The 26133-nt window shown below is 35.8% G+C and overlaps 3 protein-coding genes and 4 pseudogenes across 3 annotated transcripts; 2 read left to right on the top strand and 5 right to left on the bottom strand.

The window, feature by feature from the left end:
- LOC139858931 (uncharacterized) overlaps positions 1-26133 on the bottom strand; it is a 313467-nt pseudogene that overhangs the window by 208721 nt on the left and 78613 nt on the right.
- Positions 1924-2601, bottom strand: LOC139857797 (protein NDR1-like). Its single transcript, XM_071846636.1, has one exon. The coding sequence runs from the start codon at positions 2569-2571 to the stop codon at positions 1924-1926; it is 648 nt and encodes a 215-aa protein (XP_071702737.1). The 5' UTR covers positions 2572-2601.
- LOC139858198 (thiamine thiazole synthase 1, chloroplastic-like) lies at positions 3673-4844 on the top strand (annotated as a pseudogene).
- On the bottom strand, positions 12105-12752 carry LOC139857027 (protein NDR1-like). The gene has a single exon (XM_071845738.1). It carries the CDS (start codon positions 12750-12752, stop codon positions 12105-12107), a length of 648 nt encoding a protein of 215 aa, XP_071701839.1.
- On the top strand, positions 12860-25235 carry LOC139857793 (thiamine thiazole synthase 1, chloroplastic-like; annotated as a pseudogene).
- On the bottom strand, positions 13523-17845 carry LOC139857795 (protein NDR1-like; annotated as a pseudogene).
- Positions 22305-23478, bottom strand: LOC139858024 (protein NDR1-like). The gene has a single exon (XM_071846878.1). The coding sequence runs from the start codon at positions 23117-23119 to the stop codon at positions 22472-22474; it is 648 nt and encodes a 215-aa protein (XP_071702979.1). The 5' UTR covers positions 23120-23478; the 3' UTR covers positions 22305-22471.

Genomic DNA, 26133 nt, shown 5'->3' with positions numbered 1-26133 from the left:
GACACCATCGTTAAACTCGAAATAATTTTACGAACACAATGTCACTAACTATACGCAAAACATACACTTTTTAAAAAAACGCTAAATATTTGGGGTACTTTTCATACACGTTGATTTTTCAATCGCAGGCTCCGTAACTATTTTCATCTATTAACAACAAACACATATGGGTCTTATTATTATTTTTTAATTATTTAGTGATTTTTTGGATATATCTCAGTAAATCTTATACTCTTAAATCATACGAAGTGTTAATATAAGATAACGACTTAATTGCGTTAAATTTATAAAAGTCAACAATTCCATAGCAAAACGCGGAGAAGCACATATATTGTTAATTTAAAATAACATTTAAACCTTTGACGGGTTATACCTTTTAGTTCGACTAAAATTGCGCTTCAACGACATGATCATTAGCCACGAAATAATTTTACAAACTAAACACAATAAAATACATTGAAAACCGAATCCCCGGCGCGAAGCGAGGGTTCGAAAACTAGTTCACTCTTATGGGCGTGCACTCCGCACTCACCGAACCCATGTTAAGTATCACTAGTCAACTCCTGCTTTCTAGTAAATCACAATCAGCTAAAATGATAGTTGGATGACACTAAAATCACAACAGTCACACCTGTAAAAACTTTAGAAAAACTTAAAAGTGAGGCATAAACTAAAAAATGGGTCAAAAAACACCAAAATGTTACAGAACATTATTACACTAAATCAAAATCTATCATCAGAGTCTTCATATAGTTGTATGCCTTATAAAAAACTTTGAGCAACTTTCAGCCAGCTTGACACCTTGACCTGCTTAGCTTAAGTTTTGATTTGACCCTTTTGAGACGAAAACATGACCCACATACATTGATATAACGTAGAAATGGGTCAATATTGCTACTCTTAGCTTCCTCTCTGCAGTTGAATTCTATTAAGAAGCACAACCATAATTGACCCGGTAGTAGATAAATGGGTTTGGCACCTTAATACAGTGTTATAAAAACTCACTAGTGTTAAGCGCCAAGTGTACCCCAATAGTCGTTCATTGTTGCAAGGACTACATTTGTTACCCTAAACAGGCCAAGTACTAAAGGCAACTGTAAAAATCACCATAATTGGCATTCACGAATACAAAAATTCAATGTACTCTATGCAAAACGATTAGCAACATTAGAACGTAACTTGGATTATTAGAACCTGCAACGCCTTTCGACAAGATAGATGACTGAAAATGATAAACTCACATCATTTTGACTACATAAGGAAAACGATTGGATATAATAACTCCAGAAATCAAATGATAGTAATTATGCTTATTTTAACAAACCTTAAATATAGTCAATGCTAGTTTGGTTTATCAATTGCAATCCAATACAGTAATCAGATAAGAATATTAAAAAGTATAGGATAGACGACCTAAGCAAGAATGAAGTACTAATAAACTTTCAGTTATGTTTATCACATTCAATCATAATCATAATACATACATAAATATATTAATCACACTATAAGTAAACGAATGAACTACAAATGATTAAGGTAACATACTGGATCACTTCGAAAGATGAAAACCAACGTGACTGTTCACCTTTCCTTCCAAAATGTCCACCAAATCCCTGTATAACATATTAAGATGTATAAAAGTTTGTATTTTGATCAAATTAATACGATTTATTTATATATAGGATAAGGATATAACAAACTAAAAGTTTGTATTGATCAAAATAACAGGATTAATCATCTCTCTCTCTGCCTGACGCAAATCAACTCAAAAGTTTCCAACTTTCACTAAATCTGAAATCGCAAAACTACATTAATCATACATCATTTTAATCATAACATAATACATGTCATAAACATGAATTTAGTTACACTAATAAAACTAAACAAATTGGAAGGTAAAATACAACAAACACAGAAGAATGTCTAAACAAACACCAATGCGAAGCTACTAAAACTAACTAATAGCATACGCAACTGAAACTTCCCGTAAAACAATTCCGGTGCACCGGACTTCAACCTGGTGCCCTTTTTCTGCACTTTCTGACCTAAATCACTAACTTCAAAATCAGCTCCAACAACCAACCTATGTCTCTTGGTCTTCCAAAACAATATCTTGAACCTAATCTTAGTCTCCAAATCGAGCTTAAACACCACTCCACCATCCACCGGCAACCCATACGTTTCCGTCCAGTTTTTCCGGCGAGTATGTTTATTATGTCCTTGATAAAACCCCCGAAGCGTATAATTCGATATCGGACTCACAATCTTATTAATTTCACTCGAATCTGATTGGTTATAGTAAAGCAAAGTGATGTTGAGTGGATCATAGTAAATACCTTTGTCTTTGTTAACGTTGTCGAGTTTAAGATCGATGTAGACTGACTTGTACGAGGTTGAATTTAAGGTTTTGTTGAGAGCAGGGACGTAAATATCTTGAATAGATAGTATTGGGTTTGAAGTACGCAAGCTTAACCACATGAATAGTGATGTGAGACCTAAAGTTAGTATGAAACTGAAACAACATCGGAAACATGTTGCTCCGCTGTCGGTGGTGGTCGTGTAATCGGACATGGTTTCCGGCGAGATGTGTAGAGAAAATAGTGAGCGTTGACTGATGACTTACTTAGTGACGAGTACTTGGTATCTGCTTTGAGTCTGTTTATACCCAAATAGGCCAATAAAGGGAAACATTCTGGCAATTTACGTATCGACCCGAACCGCCCGACCCGTTTGTTGAAAAACCGATTTTTTAGGGTTCTTCTATCCCCTTTTCCCTCTTCTCCCCAAGCCCTAAAGTAATCGGGTAAGGTAATATTTCTGTACATCTTATTTTTTATGATTATATGTATCATTATTATTAGGAAATTGAAAGCTCTCTTTTGATTTCGTATTAGCGTGCCTAAAAACTGCATTCAAATATCTATTTCATTTTTCATCAAGATCACATTTTTATACAAGCAAATGGTTAGAGATTGTCACTTCATAGAGTTTATTTAAATCAAGAAAGATACCATCGGATGAAAAAAACAGTTGAATGGTTGCAGTTTTTTACGTATTGCTTTTAGCGATGATTAAGTTTTATAAATTGAATATTTTCTTATACGTAGTAGCTTTCATCTATTTGATCCGTTAGCAGTGACCCTCTAGTGGTTCCTTTTGACTTTTTTTTTTTTTTTTATTTACGAGGAACCCCTAGCGACGAGCCATAATGGCTCCCCTCTAGTTGGTAAACGGCAAGCCAGGCCTCCACCGCTACCAGGTAAAGCATCCTCTAGTTGATTCCTTTTGACTTGGTTTAATTGTGTTTTGAATAGGCTGGACTTGAGTAGAAAGATCATATCAAGATTCAAGAATGAAGATTCATGGCTTCTAAGCTGATCAACTTAGATTTGTATTATTGTGAATTTGAATAAGAAATCATTTATGTTCCAAATTATCTGTGGTCACTAGATGTAGTGTCGGTGTAGATATGTGGTGACCGTTACAGTATGTTAATCGTTGAAGTTAGGTAAATGATGATCACAACAAACGTATGCAAAAACGTTATATTACTTATTAGACACACATTTACATTAAAGAAGCGTTTATCCGTAACTGACCATACTTGATATTCTAGTTCTAGTATTAAAGTTGTTATATTTGAACAGGCTATTTATTAGTGAATGATTGTAATCCGTGAGCCCGGGAGGTGTTGCGGGGCTTGGTGGACAATTCTTCTCATCCATAATTGTCCGAAAGCCAGCTCACCTTCTTCATCACGAGCTTGAAATCGAGTACGATGAGCAAGACAACTATGTCATGATCAACTACACAGCTCTGTTTACATCAACTATTATGAACAAGTTGTTGGCCCGACCGAATGTGAAGTTGTTCAACGCAGTGGCTGCAGAGGATTTGATTATCAAAGAAGAGTTGGTGGGGGTGGTGAGTAATTGGGATTTGGTGTCTATGAATCACGGTACATAGTCGTGTATGGACCCGAATGTAATGGAAGCGAAGGTTGTTGTCACTTCATGTGGGCCCGATGGGCAGGGGCGAACTTATGAAGGGCAGTGTGGGGCGCGCGCCCTCAGTGGATTTGCAATTTTTAATGCAAATTTTTTCGATTTTGATTCTGCACCGGGTGGATTTTTTTTTTTTTACCCCAAACCCTTCATATTTTGCCTCAAAACCTCCATATTTTGCCTCAAAACTTTCGTATTTTGCCCAAAAACCTCCAAATTTTGCTCGAAAGACTATATTTTGCCCCAAAACCTCCATATTTTGCCAAAAAAAATCCCTACGTTTTAAATTTTTTTTTTCTGCCCCAGGTGAAAAAGTATCCTGGCTCCGCCACAGCCGATGGGTGCTACATGTGTTAAGAGGCTTAGAAGTGTAGGGATGATTGAGAGTGATCCGAGAATTTAGGCACTAGATATGAACACGGTTGAGGATTTTATTGTGAGACATTCGAGAGAGATTGCGCCCGGTGTGATCGTGACCGGGATGGAAGTTGCGGAAATTGACGGATCGTCAAAAATGGTATACAGATCCTAATTCTTTGTTTTTGAATTTTTATCATCTTCCATACTTAATTGTTTGGATGGGTTAAACATGTCGGGTTGATTCGAGTCAAATGAGTTGACTTAATTTTACTTTATATTACTTTTTTAGTTGAGTGTCTTAAAAATGTTGATTGAAATGTAGGGTCAGACATTTGGCGCGATGAGGATATTAGGGCAAAAGGCTGCACATTTGGCCCTAAAAGCTTTAGGTGTTGAGACTTGAGAGTGTTGATGCATGTGTGTGGTTGGGTAGTGGTGTTGATTGTTATATACTTGCAAAACACACACTTTTTAAGTTGAACATTTGCATAATTTGTTTGCATTCATGTTCTAATTTTTGTTAGTTTTCTGTTGAATTGTCAAGTATGGATATGTGAGAAAAAAGGTTGGTATTTAGTTGGTATGTATCTGTTTTGTCATTAAACTACGTACACGTGATAGTGAAATCTTAACTGTGAAAATGCCACCAGTAATGGCACAAATGTTGGTGATGAAATGAGAAAACAAATTTGAAGTTTCGTAACTAAGATCTAGTAACAAGCACACAGATAGTCAAAACCAGACTAGAAAACAAATTAATCTATAAAAAAGGCATTTTTACAAATATTGAACCTGCATTGGTGATGGAGAAAAATGAAACTTTGTAACAGGAATTGTAAGAAACTTGAAGATAATTCTCCATCTACATTTTAGATGGGTACATTCAAACTTTAGATTATAACTGACATAGTGTAGTTTAAGTAATCAAATTTGACACAATAATTATTTATATTTATATTTATATATAATATAAATTGTGGTAAATGGTGTTAAATTCTGATTGGTCAATCTCATACGTTAATAGTAACTTTTTTTAAGTCTTTTACACCCCAAGATATTTTACAACCATGGTTTAAATACATATTTATCTCAGCTGCCTTCCTCTACAGCTTTCATTTGTTCACCGCCTTTCTTCTGGATCCTTCAGGCGATTTCTTTCCTCTCCCTGTTATGGTGATCTCCATCCTTCATCATCCCGGATTAGGGTTTTCTTTATCCTCGCCTTATTAGGGTTTTCGGTTTTATGTGGCGAGTGCTATGGCGCTTGGATTTGTTTGCCGAGACGTTGTTACAGCTTCAGGTGAAGCTTCATTGTTCTTAAGGTAACACTTCAGTTTACGGTTTATAGTTATAATTATGCCATTTAATCGCCGAATTTCTCTTACGGCTCCATTTTTCCAATTTGTTTATTTCATTTAAAAATTACACACGCCTTTCATTATTTGCTCCGCCGTGTTGATTGAAGAGGAGGTCGACCCTCGACGACTGGAATCTATTGTTACTCTATGAATTATTTCTTCCTTTTCCTTTGATTAAAGTTTCTTTCTTTCTTTCTTTCTTTCTTTGAGATTCATTGTTTCATGATTTCATTTTTTTAACTACCAAATATGTGCTTCGTATTTACTGTTGTGGAAGATTAGGTCTCTAATTGAATTTCATAAAAATATGTATGTGCTATGTCTGCTTCGAATTTTAGACAAAAATTTGTTCTACATGTTTTTCAGTTTATGTTGATAATCTTTGAATGGTTACAGCTGTCATATGTTTTCCCTTGAATTTGATATAAAATGATGTTTGTGTTATGTTTATGTTTGATTATATGGCGGCGCTCTTTGATATTCGTAATCAAATAGGATGGACATTAGAAGTTTTCATTTGTATTTATCATTGGGTACGATGAATAGAATGTATAGATTAATTTGTTCCAAACCTTATTTGAGTTTGAATTGGTGTTTTTAGTTTATGTCGACTCTTTTATTATCGCTGGTGTTTTTGCAGAACGATATTAAAGGCTGTGATATCAACCGCTTATAACTTGAGCCTCTCAATGGGAAGAAACTGATCATATCTTGGCAAGGCAACATTAGTTGCAGCCATGGTGATCCGTTTTCTCATATTTATTAATTAACTTTAATATCATTAGAACACGAGGCCAGTAGTTACTGCTCATCTCATTTGCGTAGCTTTGTCATTTTACATCAGGTCTCAGAGGTATTTATCTCTTTTTATTATCAGATGTTTATTACGGTTAAAATGATGGCTTGCATTACGCAATACGTATGATGTTGTTCATTTATATGTTATCTTCAGTTTCAAAAAATATAGGCTGTGATGGTAAACATATTACACATGGACTTAGCGACCCGAATAATTGTTTTCGTGTCTTGGCACGGCAATCTCCGGATTGCAGCCATGGCTATTCGTTTACTGTCGCTAGGCTTATGCATATGTCTGAGCCACGTATAGTACCACAATGATTCACATAAATATTGATTTTGAGTGGTATTTTTAAGTCACACCCTACATTCGTTTTCGCGTTTGTACCTACTGTTGCTCACAATTCCAGATTAAAATGAAAAAAAACTTCATACAAAGAAGTTTAACATAAAAGGCTATGATGGGTTCGACACTTCCCACGCCAACCACCATCACTTCCTTACTGGTGTTCTTGTTGGCGTGTTGCCTATCCACGTCATGGGCTGGCGCACACCAACACCCTTATTTGGTGGTGGATACGGAATGACCTAATAGATATTTTCGTTGAAATGGACTCTCGCTGTCTCATGTTATGATGTTAATAATCCACAGATAAAATAATACAGTTTAAGAATCTTATAATTACACGATGTATTTTTTCTTTACTTTACACTTTTACTCCTTACATTTTTCGTATCCTATTTTCTTATATGCAAAGTTACGGGTATAAACTTTACCTCATTATACTATTATTATTATCGATTTATGGAATTGAACTATTAAATAATACTTTGAAACAATGTTTCTTATTTTTTTGGCTAAAAACTTAATAACATTAACAGATCCAACGATCAACAAATACAATCGATAAAAATGTAATCCAAAAAACGTGTCCTGGTCAAACAAACAACAAAACATGCCTAAACATTATAACACATGGATACACTTAAAGCATGTTATACTAAACCGTTCCTACAAGAACGAGAGTCACAGACAAGAACACCAGGACTCCGAAATCGCGTAAATCAGTTAATAAAAAGGGGTAAAAGTAACCGACGTTACCATCGTTAGAATTCCGAAAAAATGGTCGGTCAAAAAGACCGGTGGAACAGTTTAAAGTGAAAAAGGGACCATCATTATTATCAATGAGTGAGAGATAAAATATTATGAATTTTCCGTACAAGTTTGTAGTGAACATGACGGACACTGGAATACCTTAGACCACTTCTTATCTTCGTTAGTGAAGGGAGCTTGTCGCAAGTCAAGCTTTAGCTAAGATAGGCAATGCCAAGTTAAAGGAAACGTCAATCAAACCCGTGACGGTAGTTGGCGTGAAAGAGAGATCATGCTTGCATTTTTATTTTGTAACCTGTGCTTGGTAACTCGTACTTTTATATTTTTGGGGTATTATTTAATAAAAGGTATAGAATGTTCAATGAAATAATTGTTAAAGTGATTGGTGTTAATGTGACACTAATATCTAAAAGAGAAGTTAAAAAAAGATGTTAGGATATGGAATTATATTATACTATATACTAAATATGGACAAAACTCACCAATCATACCACGCCACCTAGCCTGAAATCACTGTAGCAACCACTGTAGCTACTGTAGCAATTTTTTTTTTTTTTTTTTGAATTTTCCCTTACCACAATGGAGTATAAAAATATAAATTCATAGATAAACAAAGTTGCTCTGAATATTTTTTTTTTCGCTTACCACAATGGCGTATAAAATATAAATCTTTTGGGTTTTCTCTTACCACAATGGAGTATAAAATATAAATTCATAGATAAACGCAGTTGCTCTGAATTTTTTTTCTTACCACAATGGAGTATAAAATATAAATCCATAGATAAACACAGTTGCTCTGTATTTTGCAACTATAAATATACATATTATGTAAATCGATATATAAACAAAAATTTGAGTCGAAAAACTATATATATATATATATATATATATATATATATATATATATATATATATATATATATATATATATATATATATATATATATATATATATATATATTTATATATTTATACACACCATAGCATAATTTTTAAACGAACTAGATTAACTAAAATGAAGTCGTGTGGCTAAAAGGATTATATAACAGATCTAGAAACCTTCAATATTTCAAGTATTCATAACGAACTAATTTTAATTACCTAATTAGATATTAGATATTAGATATTAGACATTTAGTAGATTAGTAGATGATAAGTAAAAGAATAACAAGAAAAGAATGAGAAGGAGAATATGGTATATGGGATGAAAGAAGGGGGAAAGAACACCGGAGAAATAAGTTAATTAATGGAAAAGTGATTTTGTTTGTATAATATATAGTCTGATTAGGGTTTTTAGTAGACGGGTCAGCCCAGAGGCCCATTGGTGGGTTTTGGAGGTTAAAACGTTGGTTGAGTAATTGAACAAATGATTTCTTTGATTTTTCTTTAAAATATAAAATTTGGTGTACACAACAACACAACAACAAAACTCAATCACACATGTATGGGTTATAGGAGAGGTGAGCCGTTGATAATCCTTCATTTATCCTTCAATAAAGAAAAGTCGTTTCTCAACCCCAAGTGAAACACTCATAAAAGCAGAGAAAGTCATCTCTCTCTTTGACGGGTTGAGAGATTGCTTTCAAGGAGACCACCGGCCAATATGAAACCGAACATATACAAATATTACATACAAAATAGAAAAATTGTTTACTTTTTTAAGTATTATAAAATATTGTTATATGTTACTCCTTGGTCCAATATTAATAGTCTTTAGGTAAAAATACACAGTTTAAAACATTACATTCATTATATTATGCTTTTTAATTACTTTATCATTTAACCACTTACTTTTTACCTATATTTTTATCTTATATACAAAAGGTAATGATTATTTTTATCTATTTTTGAAAGTCGACTTATAATTTACCTTATTTTATAACCCGTTTATTTATTATTGATTAAGAAAAGTATTGAAATTATATGTGTACGTGGATTTGGTCTCCGTAGCAAAGCACGGACCTCCAAACTAGTTAATAACAAATCAAACATTATTGATGATAGACATCATTCACGTATAAGTTTATCCGTTTTTTGAAAAAAATAAATAAATATAAACATTCGCCTTTTCATTTTCCGCCCTTCAAAAATCACACCCTGCACTTCGATTCTCTGAATTTATTAACTACTATATATAAAAGCGGCATTTCACAATTCACACAATCGAAAATCAAATTTCAAATTGTATAATGAAAACTCTCAGTTCGCACACTCAAATCCACACACACTAAAAGCAAGTTCATCTTCAACAATTCATCAAAATCAACCATGGATCAAACGGAAGAAGATATGAAATTCGTCGGATTCTTCGGTATCTTCAAGCAATCATTCAAAATCCTTTTCAGTTGTAAAAAACTCTTCACACAAATCGCTCTAAACCTAAACCTTCCACTCGCAATCATCTTTTTAGTTTTTATAACTATCAGAAATTATTTGTACTTCAAAATCGAAGTTACCGACCGTCTCGATTGGCCGTACTACTCGCTACTCGAGATAACATACTTTACGATTCTAATGTTTTTCTACCTTCCCTACTCCGCCGCCGTGGTTGTCACCGTCGCTTCCGTTTACACCGGCCGCCACGTCACTATCCGTAACGTCATTCAATCTGATCGAAAAATACGTAACAAGTTATTGAGACAATTCTACTAATTGTGTACGCGTCAGGACTTGTATATCTGACAGTTATTGGACAGTTTCACAGTTAGCTAGTGTTGTTACAGTTTTGGAAAATGTGAACGGATTTAAAGCGATGGCAAAAGGTAGAACCCTAGCGTACGGAAAGATGAAAGTCGGAATGGGGATTGCGTTTGTGTTGTATGTGATTTTGTTAGGGTTAATGCTTGTGTATGAAGTGTTTGTGGAATTCGGTGATAATGTTGCTGAATTGAAGATGATTTGGAGAGTGATGATTGGAATGTTGTGTGCAGCTGTTGTTATGATTTTGTTATTGATGTTTGGTGTGACGCATGTGATGCTGTATTTCGTCTGTAAATCCTATCACGGTGAAGCGGTTGATAAGTTGAGTTTAGCGGCGTATTTAGGTGCGTATTGTGATGAGACGGTGGTGATTCTGATGCCGAAAGAGATCCAGCTTGGTAGCGCGCAGGTTGAGCAGGTTTGATGATCTGTTTTGAATTGTATGTTTTGCATAGGTTGCTGTACTGTGTGGGAATATGCCAATATGGTCATTAGGAATGAAGTCGTATAAAGTCTATGCCATATGAACTGTGTCGTTTAGAGTAAACTGTTGCATTGATACTAAGCTCTTGTTTTCGTGTTATAAATCCTAGTTAAAGCTGCCTAATTGTTGATGGTACATTGGTATACTTTACAAGTTAATGGTTGTTATCCTGGTTTATAAATGTTTGTTAGGATAAAATGGACTGATAACAAAAGGAACAGATAGGGCCATCTTTTATTGATTGACTGTGATAAATTTTGATCAAGTTTACTAGACAGGATGTTGATTTAATAGTATTGAGGTGTTCTTTTCATTAAATGATTATAGGTTCAAGTTTATTTTTAACACTGGGATTAGATTAAAACAAAACTTTAGCAAGAGACTAGAAACAAATTACAATAGTTTAATTAACATGAGTTTAAGCAATTGGCCTTTTGATCTCTATATCTATATCTAAATCAATGAAAAGAATAACTATGAATGGAATCAAAAACGATATTCTTCGTCATCGGAATAGATTTGAACGTAAAACTATTTCAAAATCGCCATAGAAACCATAAAGTGGTCATAAGAATAATATAAATGCAATTCTTGAATCTTCTTAAGCACACCAATTGTCAAACCACTGTATCAGATCTTCCCATGAAAGAAAATTTGCCATGTCCACATTCTGATTCTGCTCTAAAAACTACAAGCTGTTTTGCAATCAAAAAATGCATCATCACGAAGCTCCATTCCTTTATTGCAAATCGAACACATAGACCAATAGGCAAACGATCTGACTATAGGCGCCGAACAAAAGTAGTAACCTATGTGGGGGTAATTTGTACCAACGCCTACATGAAGACAATGAAGGCAGAAGCTGATTATCAATATGTTGCCTCAAAAGCTCGTTTCAAGCCCTAGCCTATAGCGATTATGCCGATTGTCCCTTCTCCACCGTTTTCCACCATCTTCTACAGTCTGCTGTTAACCTTTGTGAGTGATCTGTCACACTAATCGATAACCTATGATAATTTTAAAACTCTGTTGTCTTTTGATTCTTATCTTGTAGATCTTTTTTGATGAACTTCTTGATGGAATAAGTTTGACTGAGGATGGAGTTTGTATTCATGATCTTGATGGTGCTGGTTCTAATGGTGGTATGGACTGGAACTTGTAAATCTTTAATCACAAAACTACATTAATCATATCGTTATAGCATTGTCAATTTGTCATGAACCTGATTCAATAACATTTAAACTTAATAAATTGAAATTTGAAACACAACAAACACAGAAGAATGTCTAAACAAACACCAATGAGAAGCTACTAAAACTAACTAATAACGTACACAAATTAAACTTCCCGGAGAACAATTCCGGTGCACCGGACTTCAACCTGGTGCCCTTTTTCTGCACTTTCTGACCTAAATCATTAACTTCAAAATCAGCTCCAACAACCAACCTATGTCTCTTGGTTTTCCAAAACAATATCTTAAACCTAATCTTAGACTCCAAATCGACCTTAAATACCACTCCACCATCCACCGGCAACCCATAAGTTTCCGTCCAGTTTTTCCGGCGAGTATTTTTCTTATGTCCTTGATAAAACCCCCGAAGCGTGTAGTTCGATATCGGACTCACAGTTTTATCATTTTCATTTGAATCTGACTGGTTGTAGTAAAGCAAGGTGATGTTAAGTGGATCATAGTAAATACCTTTGTATTTATTGACATTGTCGAGTTTAAGATCGATGTAGATTGATTGGTACGAGGTTGAGTTTAAGGTTTTGTTGAGTGCTGGAATGTAGATATCTTGGATAGATAGTATTGGGTTTGAATTTGTACGTAAGAGTAACCACATGAAGAATGATATGGGACCTAAAGTTAGTATGAAACTGAAACATCGTTTTAAACATGATGGTCCGCTATTGGTGGTCGTGTGATTGGACATTGTTTCCGGCGAGATGTGTGGAGAAAATAAAGAATGAGGTTGTGAGCGTTGACTGTTGATTTATTTGGTAGTTGCTTTGACTCCTGTTTATACCCAATAGGCCAATAATGGATAACATGTATGAAGAAAATATCTTAGAAATAGATGTGTATTTTAAAAAATTATAATCTAATATCTGTAAAATAGTGGTAAAGAGACATGTACACAATATATAAATATAAACCTCTCACATCTTATCCTTCCTTTAAATACAAAATACTCATTTCAATATCTATAACTTCCAAGATTATTTACTAGACTTAAACCACCTTTTTTTCATCAATAGCAACAATGGCTACAACTTTCGAAATGTAGTAATTAACAATTCGTTGTTGTTTTGTTAAGGTTGCGATAATTGAGCAATCTGTGAGCCCGGCAGGTGGTGCATTGCTTGGTGGACAACTCTTCTAGGCCATGATCGTCCAAAAGCCAGCTCATGTTCTTCTCGACGAGCAAGACATGTATGTCGTGAACTCGTGATCAAGCACGCAGCACTATTTACATCAACCATTATGAGCAAGTTAATTAGCCCAAAACCAACCGAATATGAAGAAGTTTGACGCCGTGGCTGCAGAGGATTTGATTATGAAAGAAGTTTGACCCATGCCTTTGTCACAGAGAATCGGGGGAAACAACGAATGAGTAGCAAAAAAAAATGGAGAGGTAGAAGTAAGAGCAGGGGCAGGTCCGCTGATAGCAGAAAACCAATATATAAATGCTATCATTGTAGATTAGAGGGACATATGAAGAAGAACTGCTACAGACTGAAAGAAGAACAAGGTCAGAGCAGTTCACAATCGAAGAATAAGGGTGGAGAAACATTAGTTACTATCACTGGTGATGTAGCTTATTGTTCAACCCATGATGAGACATGCCTTCACGTCTCATGAGAAGACACGGAATGGATGGTAGATACTGCAGCATCCTACCACGTGACTCCATACAAGGAATACTTCACAACATACAAAGCTAGTGACTTTGGAGCTGTGAAAATGGGAAATTCCAGTTCCGCTGAAATTGTCGGAATTGGTGATGTCACGATAAATACAAGTTCCGGGAGCACTCTGAAGGATGTCCGCCATGTGCCAGATCTTTGGCTGAATCTACTTTTTGGAGTAGCTCTTGACAAATAGGGCTATGATAGTCATTTCAGTAGAGGCACATGAAAATTGTCAAGAGGCGCTATGATAATCGCTCGAGGACACATTTGCGGCACACTATACAAAATTCATGTGAAGATCTGTACAGACGGCCTTAATGTTGCAGAAAAAGAGGCGTCACAAAATTTATGGCACCAGAGACTCGGTCACATGAGTGAAAAAGGGTTGTCTACCCTAATAAAGAAGGAGCTTATCAATGTAGACAAGGACGCTGCACTAAATCCTTGCAATCATTGTCTGTTTGGTAAGCATAATAGAGTCTCATTTAATTCCTCCTCAATGAGAAGATCAGAGTTACTCTGTCCGGTGCACTCTGATGTTTGCAGTCCCTTAGAGGTTGAATCAATTGGCGGCAACCGATACTTTCTAACGTTTATCTATGATGCTTCTCGAAAGTTGTGGGTATATTTCTTGCAGACGAAGGACCAGGTTTTCGATTACTCCAAACAGTTTCATGTCATGGTAGAACGTGAGACAGGAAAGAAGTTAAAGTGTCTTCGACCCGACAACGACGGTGAATACTCTTCCAGGCAGTTCGATGCCTATTGCAGATCATATGGCATCCGACATGAGAAGACAGTTTCACGTACCCCTCAACACAATGGTATAGCAGAAAGAATGAACCGAACAATCATGGAACGTGTTCGGAGCATGTTCAGTATGGCTAAGCTGCCAAAGCCATTCTAGGGAGAAGCAGTCAGAGCCGCATGTTACTTGATCAACCGATCTCCATCAGTACAATTAGATTTTGAAGTTTCGGAGAAACTTTGGTCTGGAAAGGACCTATCATACTCTCACTTAAGAGTATTTGGATGTTTGGCGTACGCACATGTATCCAAAGAGCTCAGACAGAAGCTGAATTCAAGGACCACTCCATGCATATTCATAGGCTATGGAGATGAAGAATTTGGATACAGATTATGGGATCCAAAGGAGAAGAAGGTGATCAGAAGTAGGGACGTGGTATTCCATGAAAGCCAGACAATATAAGATATTGAAAAGCCCACAATATCTCAGAAGTCAAATGTTGCTGCTCAGGTGCCAGAGGCAACAACAGAATCATTTATGAGAAATGAACATACAGTGCAAGATGAAATATCGGAAGTAGAAGATAATGAGGAAAATGACGGTGCTGAGCAGGGGGGCCACAACCCCATCTGCCAAACGTTCCAGGACCATCACAAGGTGAAGATGATGGTAGATCTCCTTAGTATATTCCAGAAGTTCGTAGATCTGAACGAGGTCGGATTCCATCGAGTAGATATCCGAAATTCGAGTACCTTCTACTTACTGAAGATGGAGAACCAGAGAGTTTTCATGAAGCAGTATCTCATAAGGACAAAGAAAAATGGTTGCTCGCAATGCAGGATGAGATGGATTCTCTGCAGAAAAATTAGACTTATGAGATCGTAGAACTTCCACAAGGGAAGAAGGCACTGAAAAATAAATGGGTGTTCAAGCTGAAAAAGGATGGCAGTGTAAAAGTGGTGAAATACAAAGCACGACTTGTAGTCAAAGGATTCCAACAGAAGAAAGGGATTGATTTTGACGAGATATTTTCACCAGTAGTCAAGATGACTTCAATTAGAGTCATACTTGGTTTGGTCACAAGTATGAACTTGGAGCTTGAACAGATGGATGTAAAGACAGCTTTTCTTCATGGAGATTTACATGAAGAAATTTACATGGAGCAGCCAGAAGGTTTTGAGGTTTCAGGAGATAACCTCGTATGCAAGTTGAAGAAAAGTTTGTACAGTTTAAAGCAGGCACCTAGGCAGTGGTACAAGAAGTTTGACTCGTGCATGACGAGTCAAGGGTACAAGAAAACTACAGCAGATGAGTGTGTCTACATTCAGAAGTTTTCTGAAGGAGATTTCGTTGCTCTTCTACTATATGTAGACGATATTTTGATCGTAGGGAAAGATGCAACGAAGATCAACCAGCTGAAGAAGGAACTCTCTAAGTCTTTTTGACATGAAAGACTTAGGACAGGCTCAACAAATTTTGGGAATGCAGATTACCCGAGATAGGAAGAATAGAAGGTTATGGCTATCTCAGGAGAAGTATATTGAACGAGTCCTTTCACGATTCAATATGAATAATGCCAAACCTGTTAGCATTCCATTAGCCAACCATTTCAAGTTAAGCAAGAGTTCTTGTCCCTCATCCAAGGAAGAGATACGGGAGATGTCGTCAGTATCATATTCTTCAGCGGTTGGAAGTTTGATGTATGCAATGGTGTGTACGAGGCCCGATATTGCTCACGCAGTGGAAACAATGAGTCGTTTTCTCTAACCCTGGGAAAGAGCATTAGAATGCGGTAAAATGGATTCTCAGATATCTTAAAGGTACAACGAAGATATGTCTTTGTTACGGGGGAGCTGATCCAATCTTGGAAGGCTATACATATGCAGATATGGCTGGAGATCCTGATAGTAGAAAATCTACTTCAGGATTCATTTACACTTTTGCAGGGGGAGCTGTTTCATGGCAGTCAAGACTACAGAAGTGTGTTGCATTATCCACAACTGAAGCAGAGTATATTGCTGCCGCAGAAGTTGGAAAAGAAATGTTGTGGTTAAAGCGTTATCTCCAAGAATTTTGAATCAAGCAAAAGGAGTACAAGGTACATTGTGATAGTCAGAGTGCTCTAGATTTGAGCAAGAACTCCATGTACCATTCCCGGGATGTGTTTTCTTGTATACGGCTGGAGGGGGAGAATTAATAACTTCCAGCCGTAATCTAGAATCGTCTAGATATTCAAAGTTGTCAACTTTGACAACTCATATGGAAGTATTCAAATTAGAAACAATGACGGCTACAACTTTGACAACTCATGTAGAAGAAGCAAAGTTGGAAACAATGACGGCTAATCAACTTTGACAACTTATGTGGAAGAAGCAAAGTTGAAAACAATGACGGCTAGTCAACTTTGACAACTAGCGTTCACACATTCCACCTGCTCAAACTTTCTTTATAAATAGGGGTGCAAACCTCATTTGTAAATCATTCAGAAAAGTGTAATCACACCTAGTTAGTGTGTGTGAGTTAAAGTGTAATCCTAACCAAGAGTGAATACATCCCTAGAGAGTGTAATCAAACTTTCTTTATAAATAGGGGTGCAAACCTCATTTGTAAATCATTCAGAAAAGTGTAATCACACCTAGTTAGTGTGTGTGAGTTAAAGTGTAATCCTAACCAAGAGTGAATACATCCCTAGAGAGTGGTGAGAATTCCTAGTGTGTTAGTTTGAGAGTTTTTTTGTTTTTTGAGTTTTGTAATACTCTGTAATCTATTATTGTGAGTAATAGAGTTATTTTCTCTCAAATTTGTGTGTACCAACATCCAGACGATCCTCCTATAATCACAACACATAGGCAGCTGAAACTTCCCGGAAAACAATTTTGGTGCACCGGACTTCAACCTAGTGCCCTTTTTCTGCACTTTCTGACCCAATTCACTAACTTCAAAATCAGCTTCAACAACCAACCTACGTCTCTTGGTTTTCCCAACCGACGTCTTAAACCTAATCTTAGTCTCCAAACCCACCTTAAAAATCACTCCACCATTCACCGGCAACCCATAAGTTTCCGTCCAATTTTTCCGGCGAGTATGTCTCAAATATCCTTGATAAAACCCCGGAAGCGTATAGTTTGATATGGGACTCAAAACCTTATCATTTTCGTTCTAATTTGATTGGTTGTAATAAAATAAAGTGATGTTGAGTGGATCATAATAAATACCTTTGTCTCTATTACCGTTGTCGAGTTTAAGATCAATGTAGATTGATCGGTATGAGGTTGAGTTTAAAGTTTTGTTAAGGGCGGGAATGTAAACATCTTGAATAGATAATATTGGGTTTGAGACATGTAACCTTGATCGGGTATGGTCCATTAGGGTTGCATTTACGCTTGGCCCATAAGCTATAAACCCTAATTATCCCTTAACCCTAGTTTTTCCCCTATAAATATAGGGATCTCTACCTACATCAAAGACACCTCAGACGGTCATTCGATCACACCGCAACTCCTCCACCACCGCAAGTCCGCAACGCATATGACAGTTCTCGCCGGATCTTCTCCACGATCGTCTTCACGATCGCAACACTAGGGTTTTTACCTACGGGTCTTGTAGGGTTTTTTCTCCCTTTGCCGTCGATAAGGTCCGACTATCGACCGGCGGGCAATTCGTTGGCCACCCTCCCGAGATCATCATCTCGGGTACGGGTTATTCACGGTAACCGGACCGGAGATCAACGACGTTGACGCCTAAAAAAACCCTTTCGCATTGTTGTTCGTGTGTAGGTTTTCCCTTGGAAAAAATATGCATGGACAATTGGCGCCATCCGTGGGACCTGAATAATAAGCTTCGTCATTCTCATGCACTATCGTAAGTTCTATATTTATTCAACAGATTCTCAAAGTTTCATGTAACATGCAAAGTCGAAAAACAACAATATTATATTGGTCGAATGAAGATGTGCGACGTATACATCTTTCCACAATTTTCTTTCGGTTAAATATGTGTGCTATAATAAAATAATTATTTAAATGGTCACATATCAATACCAATGTCTGTTGTTGACTTTGGTTGTGTACACGGAGAATGAATCACCGAAATTGCAAAAAGGAAAGTCAATTATCTTTTTATCTTTCCTATATTCTATGTTAAATAAATTTAGAATCACAATCCGTTCGGTCTATGAAGGATTTGTTTTTTATTTTGTTGAATTATTTATTTGTATGCGGTTTTAAGAAAACAATATGCGCAGCTATCATTACGATCTTTCACGTACACATATGCGGAATTGGTTTTTCGCATAGCTTTCGTGCAGCAAACTCGCGTAGCTTCGAGCGGAATTGGTTTTTCTCACAGCTATCCGCGCAACTACCCGAACAACTTTTGCGCAGGTTAACGCGGAATTGGTTTTCCGCAGGCTGTCCGCATATCTCTCGTGTAGCTATTGCGCACACTTGTTTTGTTCTTACTGTATTGCAATGGAGAATTCGATACGATACTTAACAAAAGATATCATACCGAACTGGGGGGACTTGATCGGATATGGTCCATTAGGGTTGCATTTACGCTTGGCCCATAAGCTATAAACCCTAATTATCCCTTAACCCTAGTTTTCCCCCTATAAATATAGGTATCTCTCCCTACATCAAAGACACCTCAGACGGTCATTCGATCACACCGCAACTCCTCCACCACCGCAAGTCCGCAACGCATACGACAGTTCTCGCCGGATCTTCTCCACGATCGTCTTCACGATCGCAACACTAGGGTTTTTACCTACGGGTCTTGTAGGGTTTTTTCTCCCTTTGCCGTCGATAGGGTCCGACTATCGACCGGCGGGCAATTCGTTGGCCACCCTCCCGAGATCATCATCTCGGGTACGGGTTATTCACGGTAACCGGACCGGAGATCAACGACGTTGACGCCTAAAAAAACTCTTTCGCATTGTTGTTCGTGTGTAGGTTTTCCCTTAAAAAAATATGCATGAACAATTATGAAAGCCAAACACTTGAAGATTGGTGAGTAAACGGACATGGTTTCTGGTGAGATGTTTGCAGAAAATAAGAATATATATATATATGAGGTTTTGAGCGATGATGAATGTTAGACTTACGAATTGGTACTTGGCATTTTCTACTACTAATACCCAATATAAGGCCAATATTATTAGGATTATCAAGTCATATTATATTATATTTTTATGAAAAAACATAGATATAACTAATACTAATAAGAGTAATAAATGATTCACTTTCTTGTAAAACTCATATTTTTGACCCATTTCCATTCACAATTACCAACTATTTTATTTTAATTTTATTCAAGGAAAAAGCAGTCATATAATTTCCATGTATATTAATACTCACAATGATTTTGATCGTTTACGCCATTTGACCTCACAATCACAAATGTAGTTTAATGTAGTTTTTGCCAGGGAAGGGAAGGGTCAAGTGCCTCAAACTTGTGGCATGTATATTAATACTCACAAAGATTTTGGTCGTTTAGGTCATTTGACCTCACAATCACAAATGTAGTTTAATGTAGTTTTTGTCAGGGAAGGGAAGGGTCAAGTGCCTCAAACTTGTGGGGTAATAGTTGTTAACTTTTATGCTTTAAAAGTAAAGAAAAGCAAGAGATTAGGGGCCAAAATATAAGTTTCAATTTTAAAATAATAAACATTAAATAAATCTCACCTAAATTTTTAACGGACTTTATCTCTTTTTCCGCAACGAGTTAAATTTATCCGTTGTCACCGTTCAACTCGAAATAATTTTACGAACAATACGCAACTAACTATGTTCGAAACGGAGCTTTTTCAAAAAAAAAAAAAAAAAAATTGGATTAATTATATGTAAACATATATACTGATTTTTTTTCCGCCCCAGGTTAAATTTATTTGCATTACCTTTCAACTAGAAATAACTTTACGAAAAAAACGCGAATAACTATATTTGAAACGGACATATTTTTAATTTATTTTGGATTGATTATATATATATATATATATATATATATATATATATATATATATATATATATATATATATATATATATATATATATATATATATATATATATATATATATATATATATATATCAAGTAATGACTTAAACAAATGATAAGTTAAAGAGTTTGTAAAGAAAAAAATCAGAGTTCGAGTCCTTTACCCCATTTCTTTCCTGATTTTTTTCCCCAAGTTTTCGCTCAATATTGATTTAATAAAAGATGTTAAAATATTTTACTACAATATGCAAACCATTAATATATTAAATACCAAATAATGTATATTCAAATACACCGCAGCAACGCGCGGTTAATTTTTTTTTCTAGTTAACCACCAAATGTAGTAGAAGGTATGGATCAAAATTGACACCTCAATACACTGTTATTAAATAAAAGAAACTATGGGTAGTGTGGACTTGAGAATCTTTAATGGAGACTCAAGATCGATCCTCACATCTTACACTTTGAGGCCTTGTTTTTAATATAATAAAAGACAATGTTATTGAAACTCGGCCCGTTCGTTATAAGCAAGAACGTGTCGTTCATTGTTGCAGGGACTACATTACGTAAACAATACTAAACTCACCTACACAACCACCATAATAAGCATTTATGTCTATAACATTTTTAAGTGTTATATCATCAAGCTCCAATCGTCACGAACTTGATATTATCAACAAAGGGAAGAAAGTTGTTATATCTCCTCTGAAATGCAGTAAAACTATATTTTCAAAAGCCATAACCATTATCACATTAAAAACAATACGATTCATTTAATGATCAGGCCCTAGACACTATATAGTGACGAAGTAAAATGTTTTAAAGTCATCTTTTTTCAAAGATGATCGCGTAACCTAAAACTAATATGTGTGAAATTCTTGTTTTTCTTATCTTTCTTTGACATTATCTTCAAGAGATTGATCATGATTCTCAACAATCAACCACTAATTATTAGGTGCTTTTTAAAAACATAATTAAAAAAAACAACCTCAAATTACAAATTATGGTAAGTGTCGTTCATTGTTGCCGGGGTTAAACAGCCGAAATAACAGTATAACCATAATTGACCCGGTAGTAGGCAAATGGGTCAAAATCAGCACCTTGATACACTGTTATTTCAACTCACTGTTATTTGAACTCAACGGTGGTGAGTAGCTCCAAGTAAACCCCAATCATAACTAACCAAGAACTGTCGTTCATTGTCGCAAGGTCTACATTCATTACCTACAAGGCCAAGTACTAAAGGCAACTGTAAAACCACCATAATAGGCATTTTTATGAATATAAAAATTCAATGTACTCTATGCAAAACGATTAGCAATATTAGAACGTAACTTGGATTATTTAATGACTGAATATGATAACCTCACATCACTTCGACTACATAAGCAAAACGATTTATGCTAGTTTGGTTTATCAAATGCAATCAAATACAGTAACCAGATAAGAAAGTTAAAAGGTATGGGATAGACCTAAGCAAGAATGAACTAATAAACTTAAAGCTATGTTTATCACATTCAATCATAATCATATATAATACATACATAAATATATTAATCTCATTACAAGTAAACGAATGAACTACAAAAGATTAAGGCAACATACTGGATCACTTCGAAACACCAAAACCAGCGTGTCTGTTAAAATTTAAATCACCTTTCCTTCCAAACTGTCCACCAAATCCCTGTATAACATATTAAGATGTATAAAAGTTTGTATTTTGATCAAATTAATAAGATTTATATATAGGATATAACAAACTGAAAGTTTGTATTGATCAAAATAACAGGATTAATCATCTATCTGCCTGACGCAAATAAACCCAAAAGTTTCCAACTTTCAATAAATCTGAAATCACATAACTACATTAATCATACATCATTTTAATTATAGCATTATACATCACATAAACATGAATTTAGTAACACTAAAACAATAAATAAAAAAAAAAAAAAAAAAAATGGAAGGTAAAATACAACAAACACAGAAGAATGTCTAAACCAACACCAAAGCAAAGCTACTAAAACTAACCAATAACATACGCAACTGAAACTTCCCGGAAAAATATTCGGGTACACCGGACTTCAACCTGGTGCCCTTTTTCTGCACTTTTTGACCTAAATTACTAACTTCAAAATCAGCTCCAACAACCAACCTATGTCTCTTGGTCTTCCAAAACAATATCTTGAACCGAATCTTAGTCTCCAAATCGAGCTTAAACACCACTCCACCATCCACCGGCAACCCATATGTTTCCGTCCAGTTTTTCCGGCGAGTATGTTTATTATGTCCTTGATAAAACCCCCGAAGCGTATAATTCGATATCGGACTCACAATCTTATCAATTCCACTCGAATTTGATTGGTTATAGTAAAGCAAAGTGATGTTGAGTGGATCATAATAAATACCTTTGTCTTTGTTAACGTTGTCGAGTTTAAGATCGATGTAGACTGACTTGTACGAGGTTGAGTTTAAGGTTTTGTTGAGAGCAGGGATGTAAATATCTTGAATAGATAGTATTGGGTTTGAAGTACGCAAGCTTAACCACATGAATAGTGATGTGAGACCTAAAGTTAGTATGAAACTGAAACAACATCGGAAACATGTTGCTCCGCTGTCGGTGGTAGTCGTGTAATCGGACATGGTTTCCGGCGAGATGTGTAGAGAAAATAGTGAGCGTTGACTGATGACTTACTTAGTGACGAGTACTTGGTACCTGCTTTGAGTCTGTTTATACCCAAATAGGCCAATAAAGGGAAACATTCTGGCAATTTACGTATCGACCCGAACCGCCCGACCCGTTTGTTGAAAAAACATACTCCGTTTTACCTAATTCAACAACGGATCTAACCGATTTTTTTAGGGTTCTTCTATCCCCTTTTCCCTCTTCTCTCCAAGCCCTAAAGTAATCGGGTAAGGTAATATTTCTGTACATCTTCCACTATATTTTTTATGATTATATGTATCATTCATTATTATTAGGAAATTGAAAGCTCTCTTTTGATTTCGTATTAGCGTGCCTAAAAACTGCATTCAAAGATCTATTTCATTTTTCATCAAGATCACATATATATACAAGCAAATGGTTAGAGATTGTCACTTCATAGAGTTTATTTAAATCAAGAAAGATACCATCCGATGGAAAAAAAAATTTGAATGGTTGCAGTTTTTTACGTATTGCTTTTAGCGATGATTAAGTTTTATAAATTGAATATTTTCTTATAGCTTTCATCTATTTGATCCGTTAGCAGTGACCCTCTAGTGGTTCCTTTGGCTTGTATTGATGGTTTGATGTAATTGTTGTGTTTTGAATAGGCTGGACTTGAAATATCATATCAAGAATGAAGATCCATGGCTTCTAATTAAGCTGATCAACTTAGATTTGTATTATTGTGAATTTGAATAAGAAATCATTTATGCTCCAAATTATCTGTGGTCATTAGATGTAGTGTCGGTCTAGATATCTGGTGACCGTAACAGTATGTTAATCGTTGAAGTTAGGTAAATGATGATCACAACAAACGTATGCAAAAACGTTATATTACTTATTAGACACACATTTACATTAAAGAAGCGTTTATCCGTAACTGACCATACTTGATATTCTAGTTCTAGTATTAAAGTTGTTATATTTGAACAGGCTATTTATTAGTGAATGATTGTAATCCGTGAGCCCGGGAGGTGTTGCGGGGCTTGGTGGACAATTATTCTCATCCATAATTGTCCGAAAGCCAGCTCACCTTCTTCATCACGAGCTTGAAATCGAGTACGATGAGCAAGACAACTATGTCATGATCAACTACACAGCTCTGTTTACATCAACTATTATGAACAAGTTGTTGGCCCGACCGAATGTGAAGTTGTTCAACGCAGTGGCTGCAGAGGATTTGATTATCAAAGAAGAGTTGGTGGGGGTGGTGAGTAATTGAGATTTGGTGTCTATGAATCACGGTACATAGTCGTGTATGGACCCGATTGTAATGGAAGCGAAGGTTGTTGTCACTTCATGTGGGCCCGATGGGCAGGGGCGAACTTATGAAGGGCAGTGTGGGGCGCGCGCCCTCAGTGGATTTGCAATTTTTAGTGCAAATTTTTTCGATTTTGATTCTGCACCGGGTGGATTTTTTTTTTTACCCCAAACACTTCATATTTTGCCTCAAAACCTCCATATTTTGCCTCAAAACTTTCGTATTTTGCCCAAAAACCTCCAAATTTTGCTCAAAAGACTATATTTTGCCCCAAAACCTCCATATTTTGCCAAAAAAAAATCCCTACGTTTTAAATTTTTTTTTTCTGCCCCAGGTGAAAAAGTATCCTGGCTCCGCCACAGCCGATGGGTGCTACAGGTGTTAAGAGGCTTAGAAGTGTAGGGATGATTGAGAGTGATCCGAGAATTTAGGCACTAGATATGAACACGGTTGAGGATTTTATTGTGAGACATTCGAGAGAGATTGCGCCCGGTGTGATCGTGACCGGGATGGAAGTTGCGGAAATTGACGGATCGTCAAAAATGGTATACAGATCCTAATTCTTTGTTTTTGAATTTTTATCATCTTCCATACTTAATTGTTTGGATGGGTTAAACATGTCGGGTTGATTCGAGTCAAATGAGTTGACTTAATTTTACTTTATATTACTTTTTTAGTTGAGTGTCTTAAAAATGTTGATTGAAATGTAGGGTCAGACATTTGGCGCGATGAGGATATTAGGGCAAAAGGCTGCACATTTGGCCCTAAAAGCTTTAGGTGTTGAGACTTGAGAGTGTTGATGCACGAGAGTGTGGTTGGGTAGTGGTGTTGATTGTTATATACTTGCAAAACACACACTTTTTAAGTTGAACATTTGCATAATTTGTTTGCATTCATGTTCTAATTTTTGTTAGTTTTCTGTTGAATTGTCAAGTATGGATATGTGAGAAAAAAGGTTGGTATTTAGTTGGTATGTATCTGTTTTGTCATTAAACTACGTACACGTGATAGTGAAATCTTAACTGTGAAAATGCCACCAGTAATGGCACAAATGTTGGTGATGAAATGAGAAAACAAATTTGAAGTTTCGTAACTAAGATCTAGTAACAAGCACACAGATAGTCAAAACCAGACTAGAAAACAAATTAATCTATAAAAAAGGCATTTTTACAAATATTGAACCTGCATTGGTGATGGAGAAAAATGAAACTTTGTAACAGGAATTGTAAGAAACTTGAAGATAATTCTCCATCTACATTTTAGATGGGTACATTCAAACTTTAGATTATAACTGACATAGTGTAGTTTAAGTAATCAAATTTGACACAATAATTATTTATATTTATATTTATATATAATATAAATTGTGGTAAATGGTGTTAAATTCTGATTGGTCAATCTCATACGTTAATAGTAACTTTTTTTAAGTCTTTTACACCCCAAGATATTTTACAACCATGGTTTAAATACATATTTATCTCAGCTGCCTTCCTCTACAGCTTTCATTTGTTCACCGCCTTTCTTCTGGATCCTTCAGGCGATTTCTTTCCTCTCCCTGTTATGGTGATCTCCATCCTTCATCATCCCGGATTAGGGTTTTCTTTATCCTCGCCTTATTAGGGTTTTCGGTTTTATGTGGCGAGTGCTATGGCGCTTGGATTTGTTTGCCGAGACGTTGTTACAGCTTCA

The sequence above is a fragment of the Rutidosis leptorrhynchoides genome, chromosome 7, assembly GCF_046630445.1.
Source record: "Rutidosis leptorrhynchoides isolate AG116_Rl617_1_P2 chromosome 7, CSIRO_AGI_Rlap_v1, whole genome shotgun sequence".
NCBI lineage: Eukaryota > Viridiplantae > Streptophyta > Magnoliopsida > Asterales > Asteraceae > Rutidosis > Rutidosis leptorrhynchoides.
Note: the sequence above shows the minus strand (reverse complement) of the source record. Positions and strands in the feature narration are given on the sequence as shown.

Coding starts and splice junctions, on each gene's coding strand:
- LOC139857027 (XM_071845738.1), bottom strand. CDS start 12,752: ATGTCCAATCACACGACCACCAATAGCGGACCATCATGTTTAAAACGA.
- LOC139858024 (XM_071846878.1), bottom strand. CDS start 23,119: ATGTCCGATTACACGACTACCACCGACAGCGGAGCAACATGTTTCCGA.
- LOC139857797 (XM_071846636.1), bottom strand. CDS start 2,571: ATGTCCGATTACACGACCACCACCGACAGCGGAGCAACATGTTTCCGA.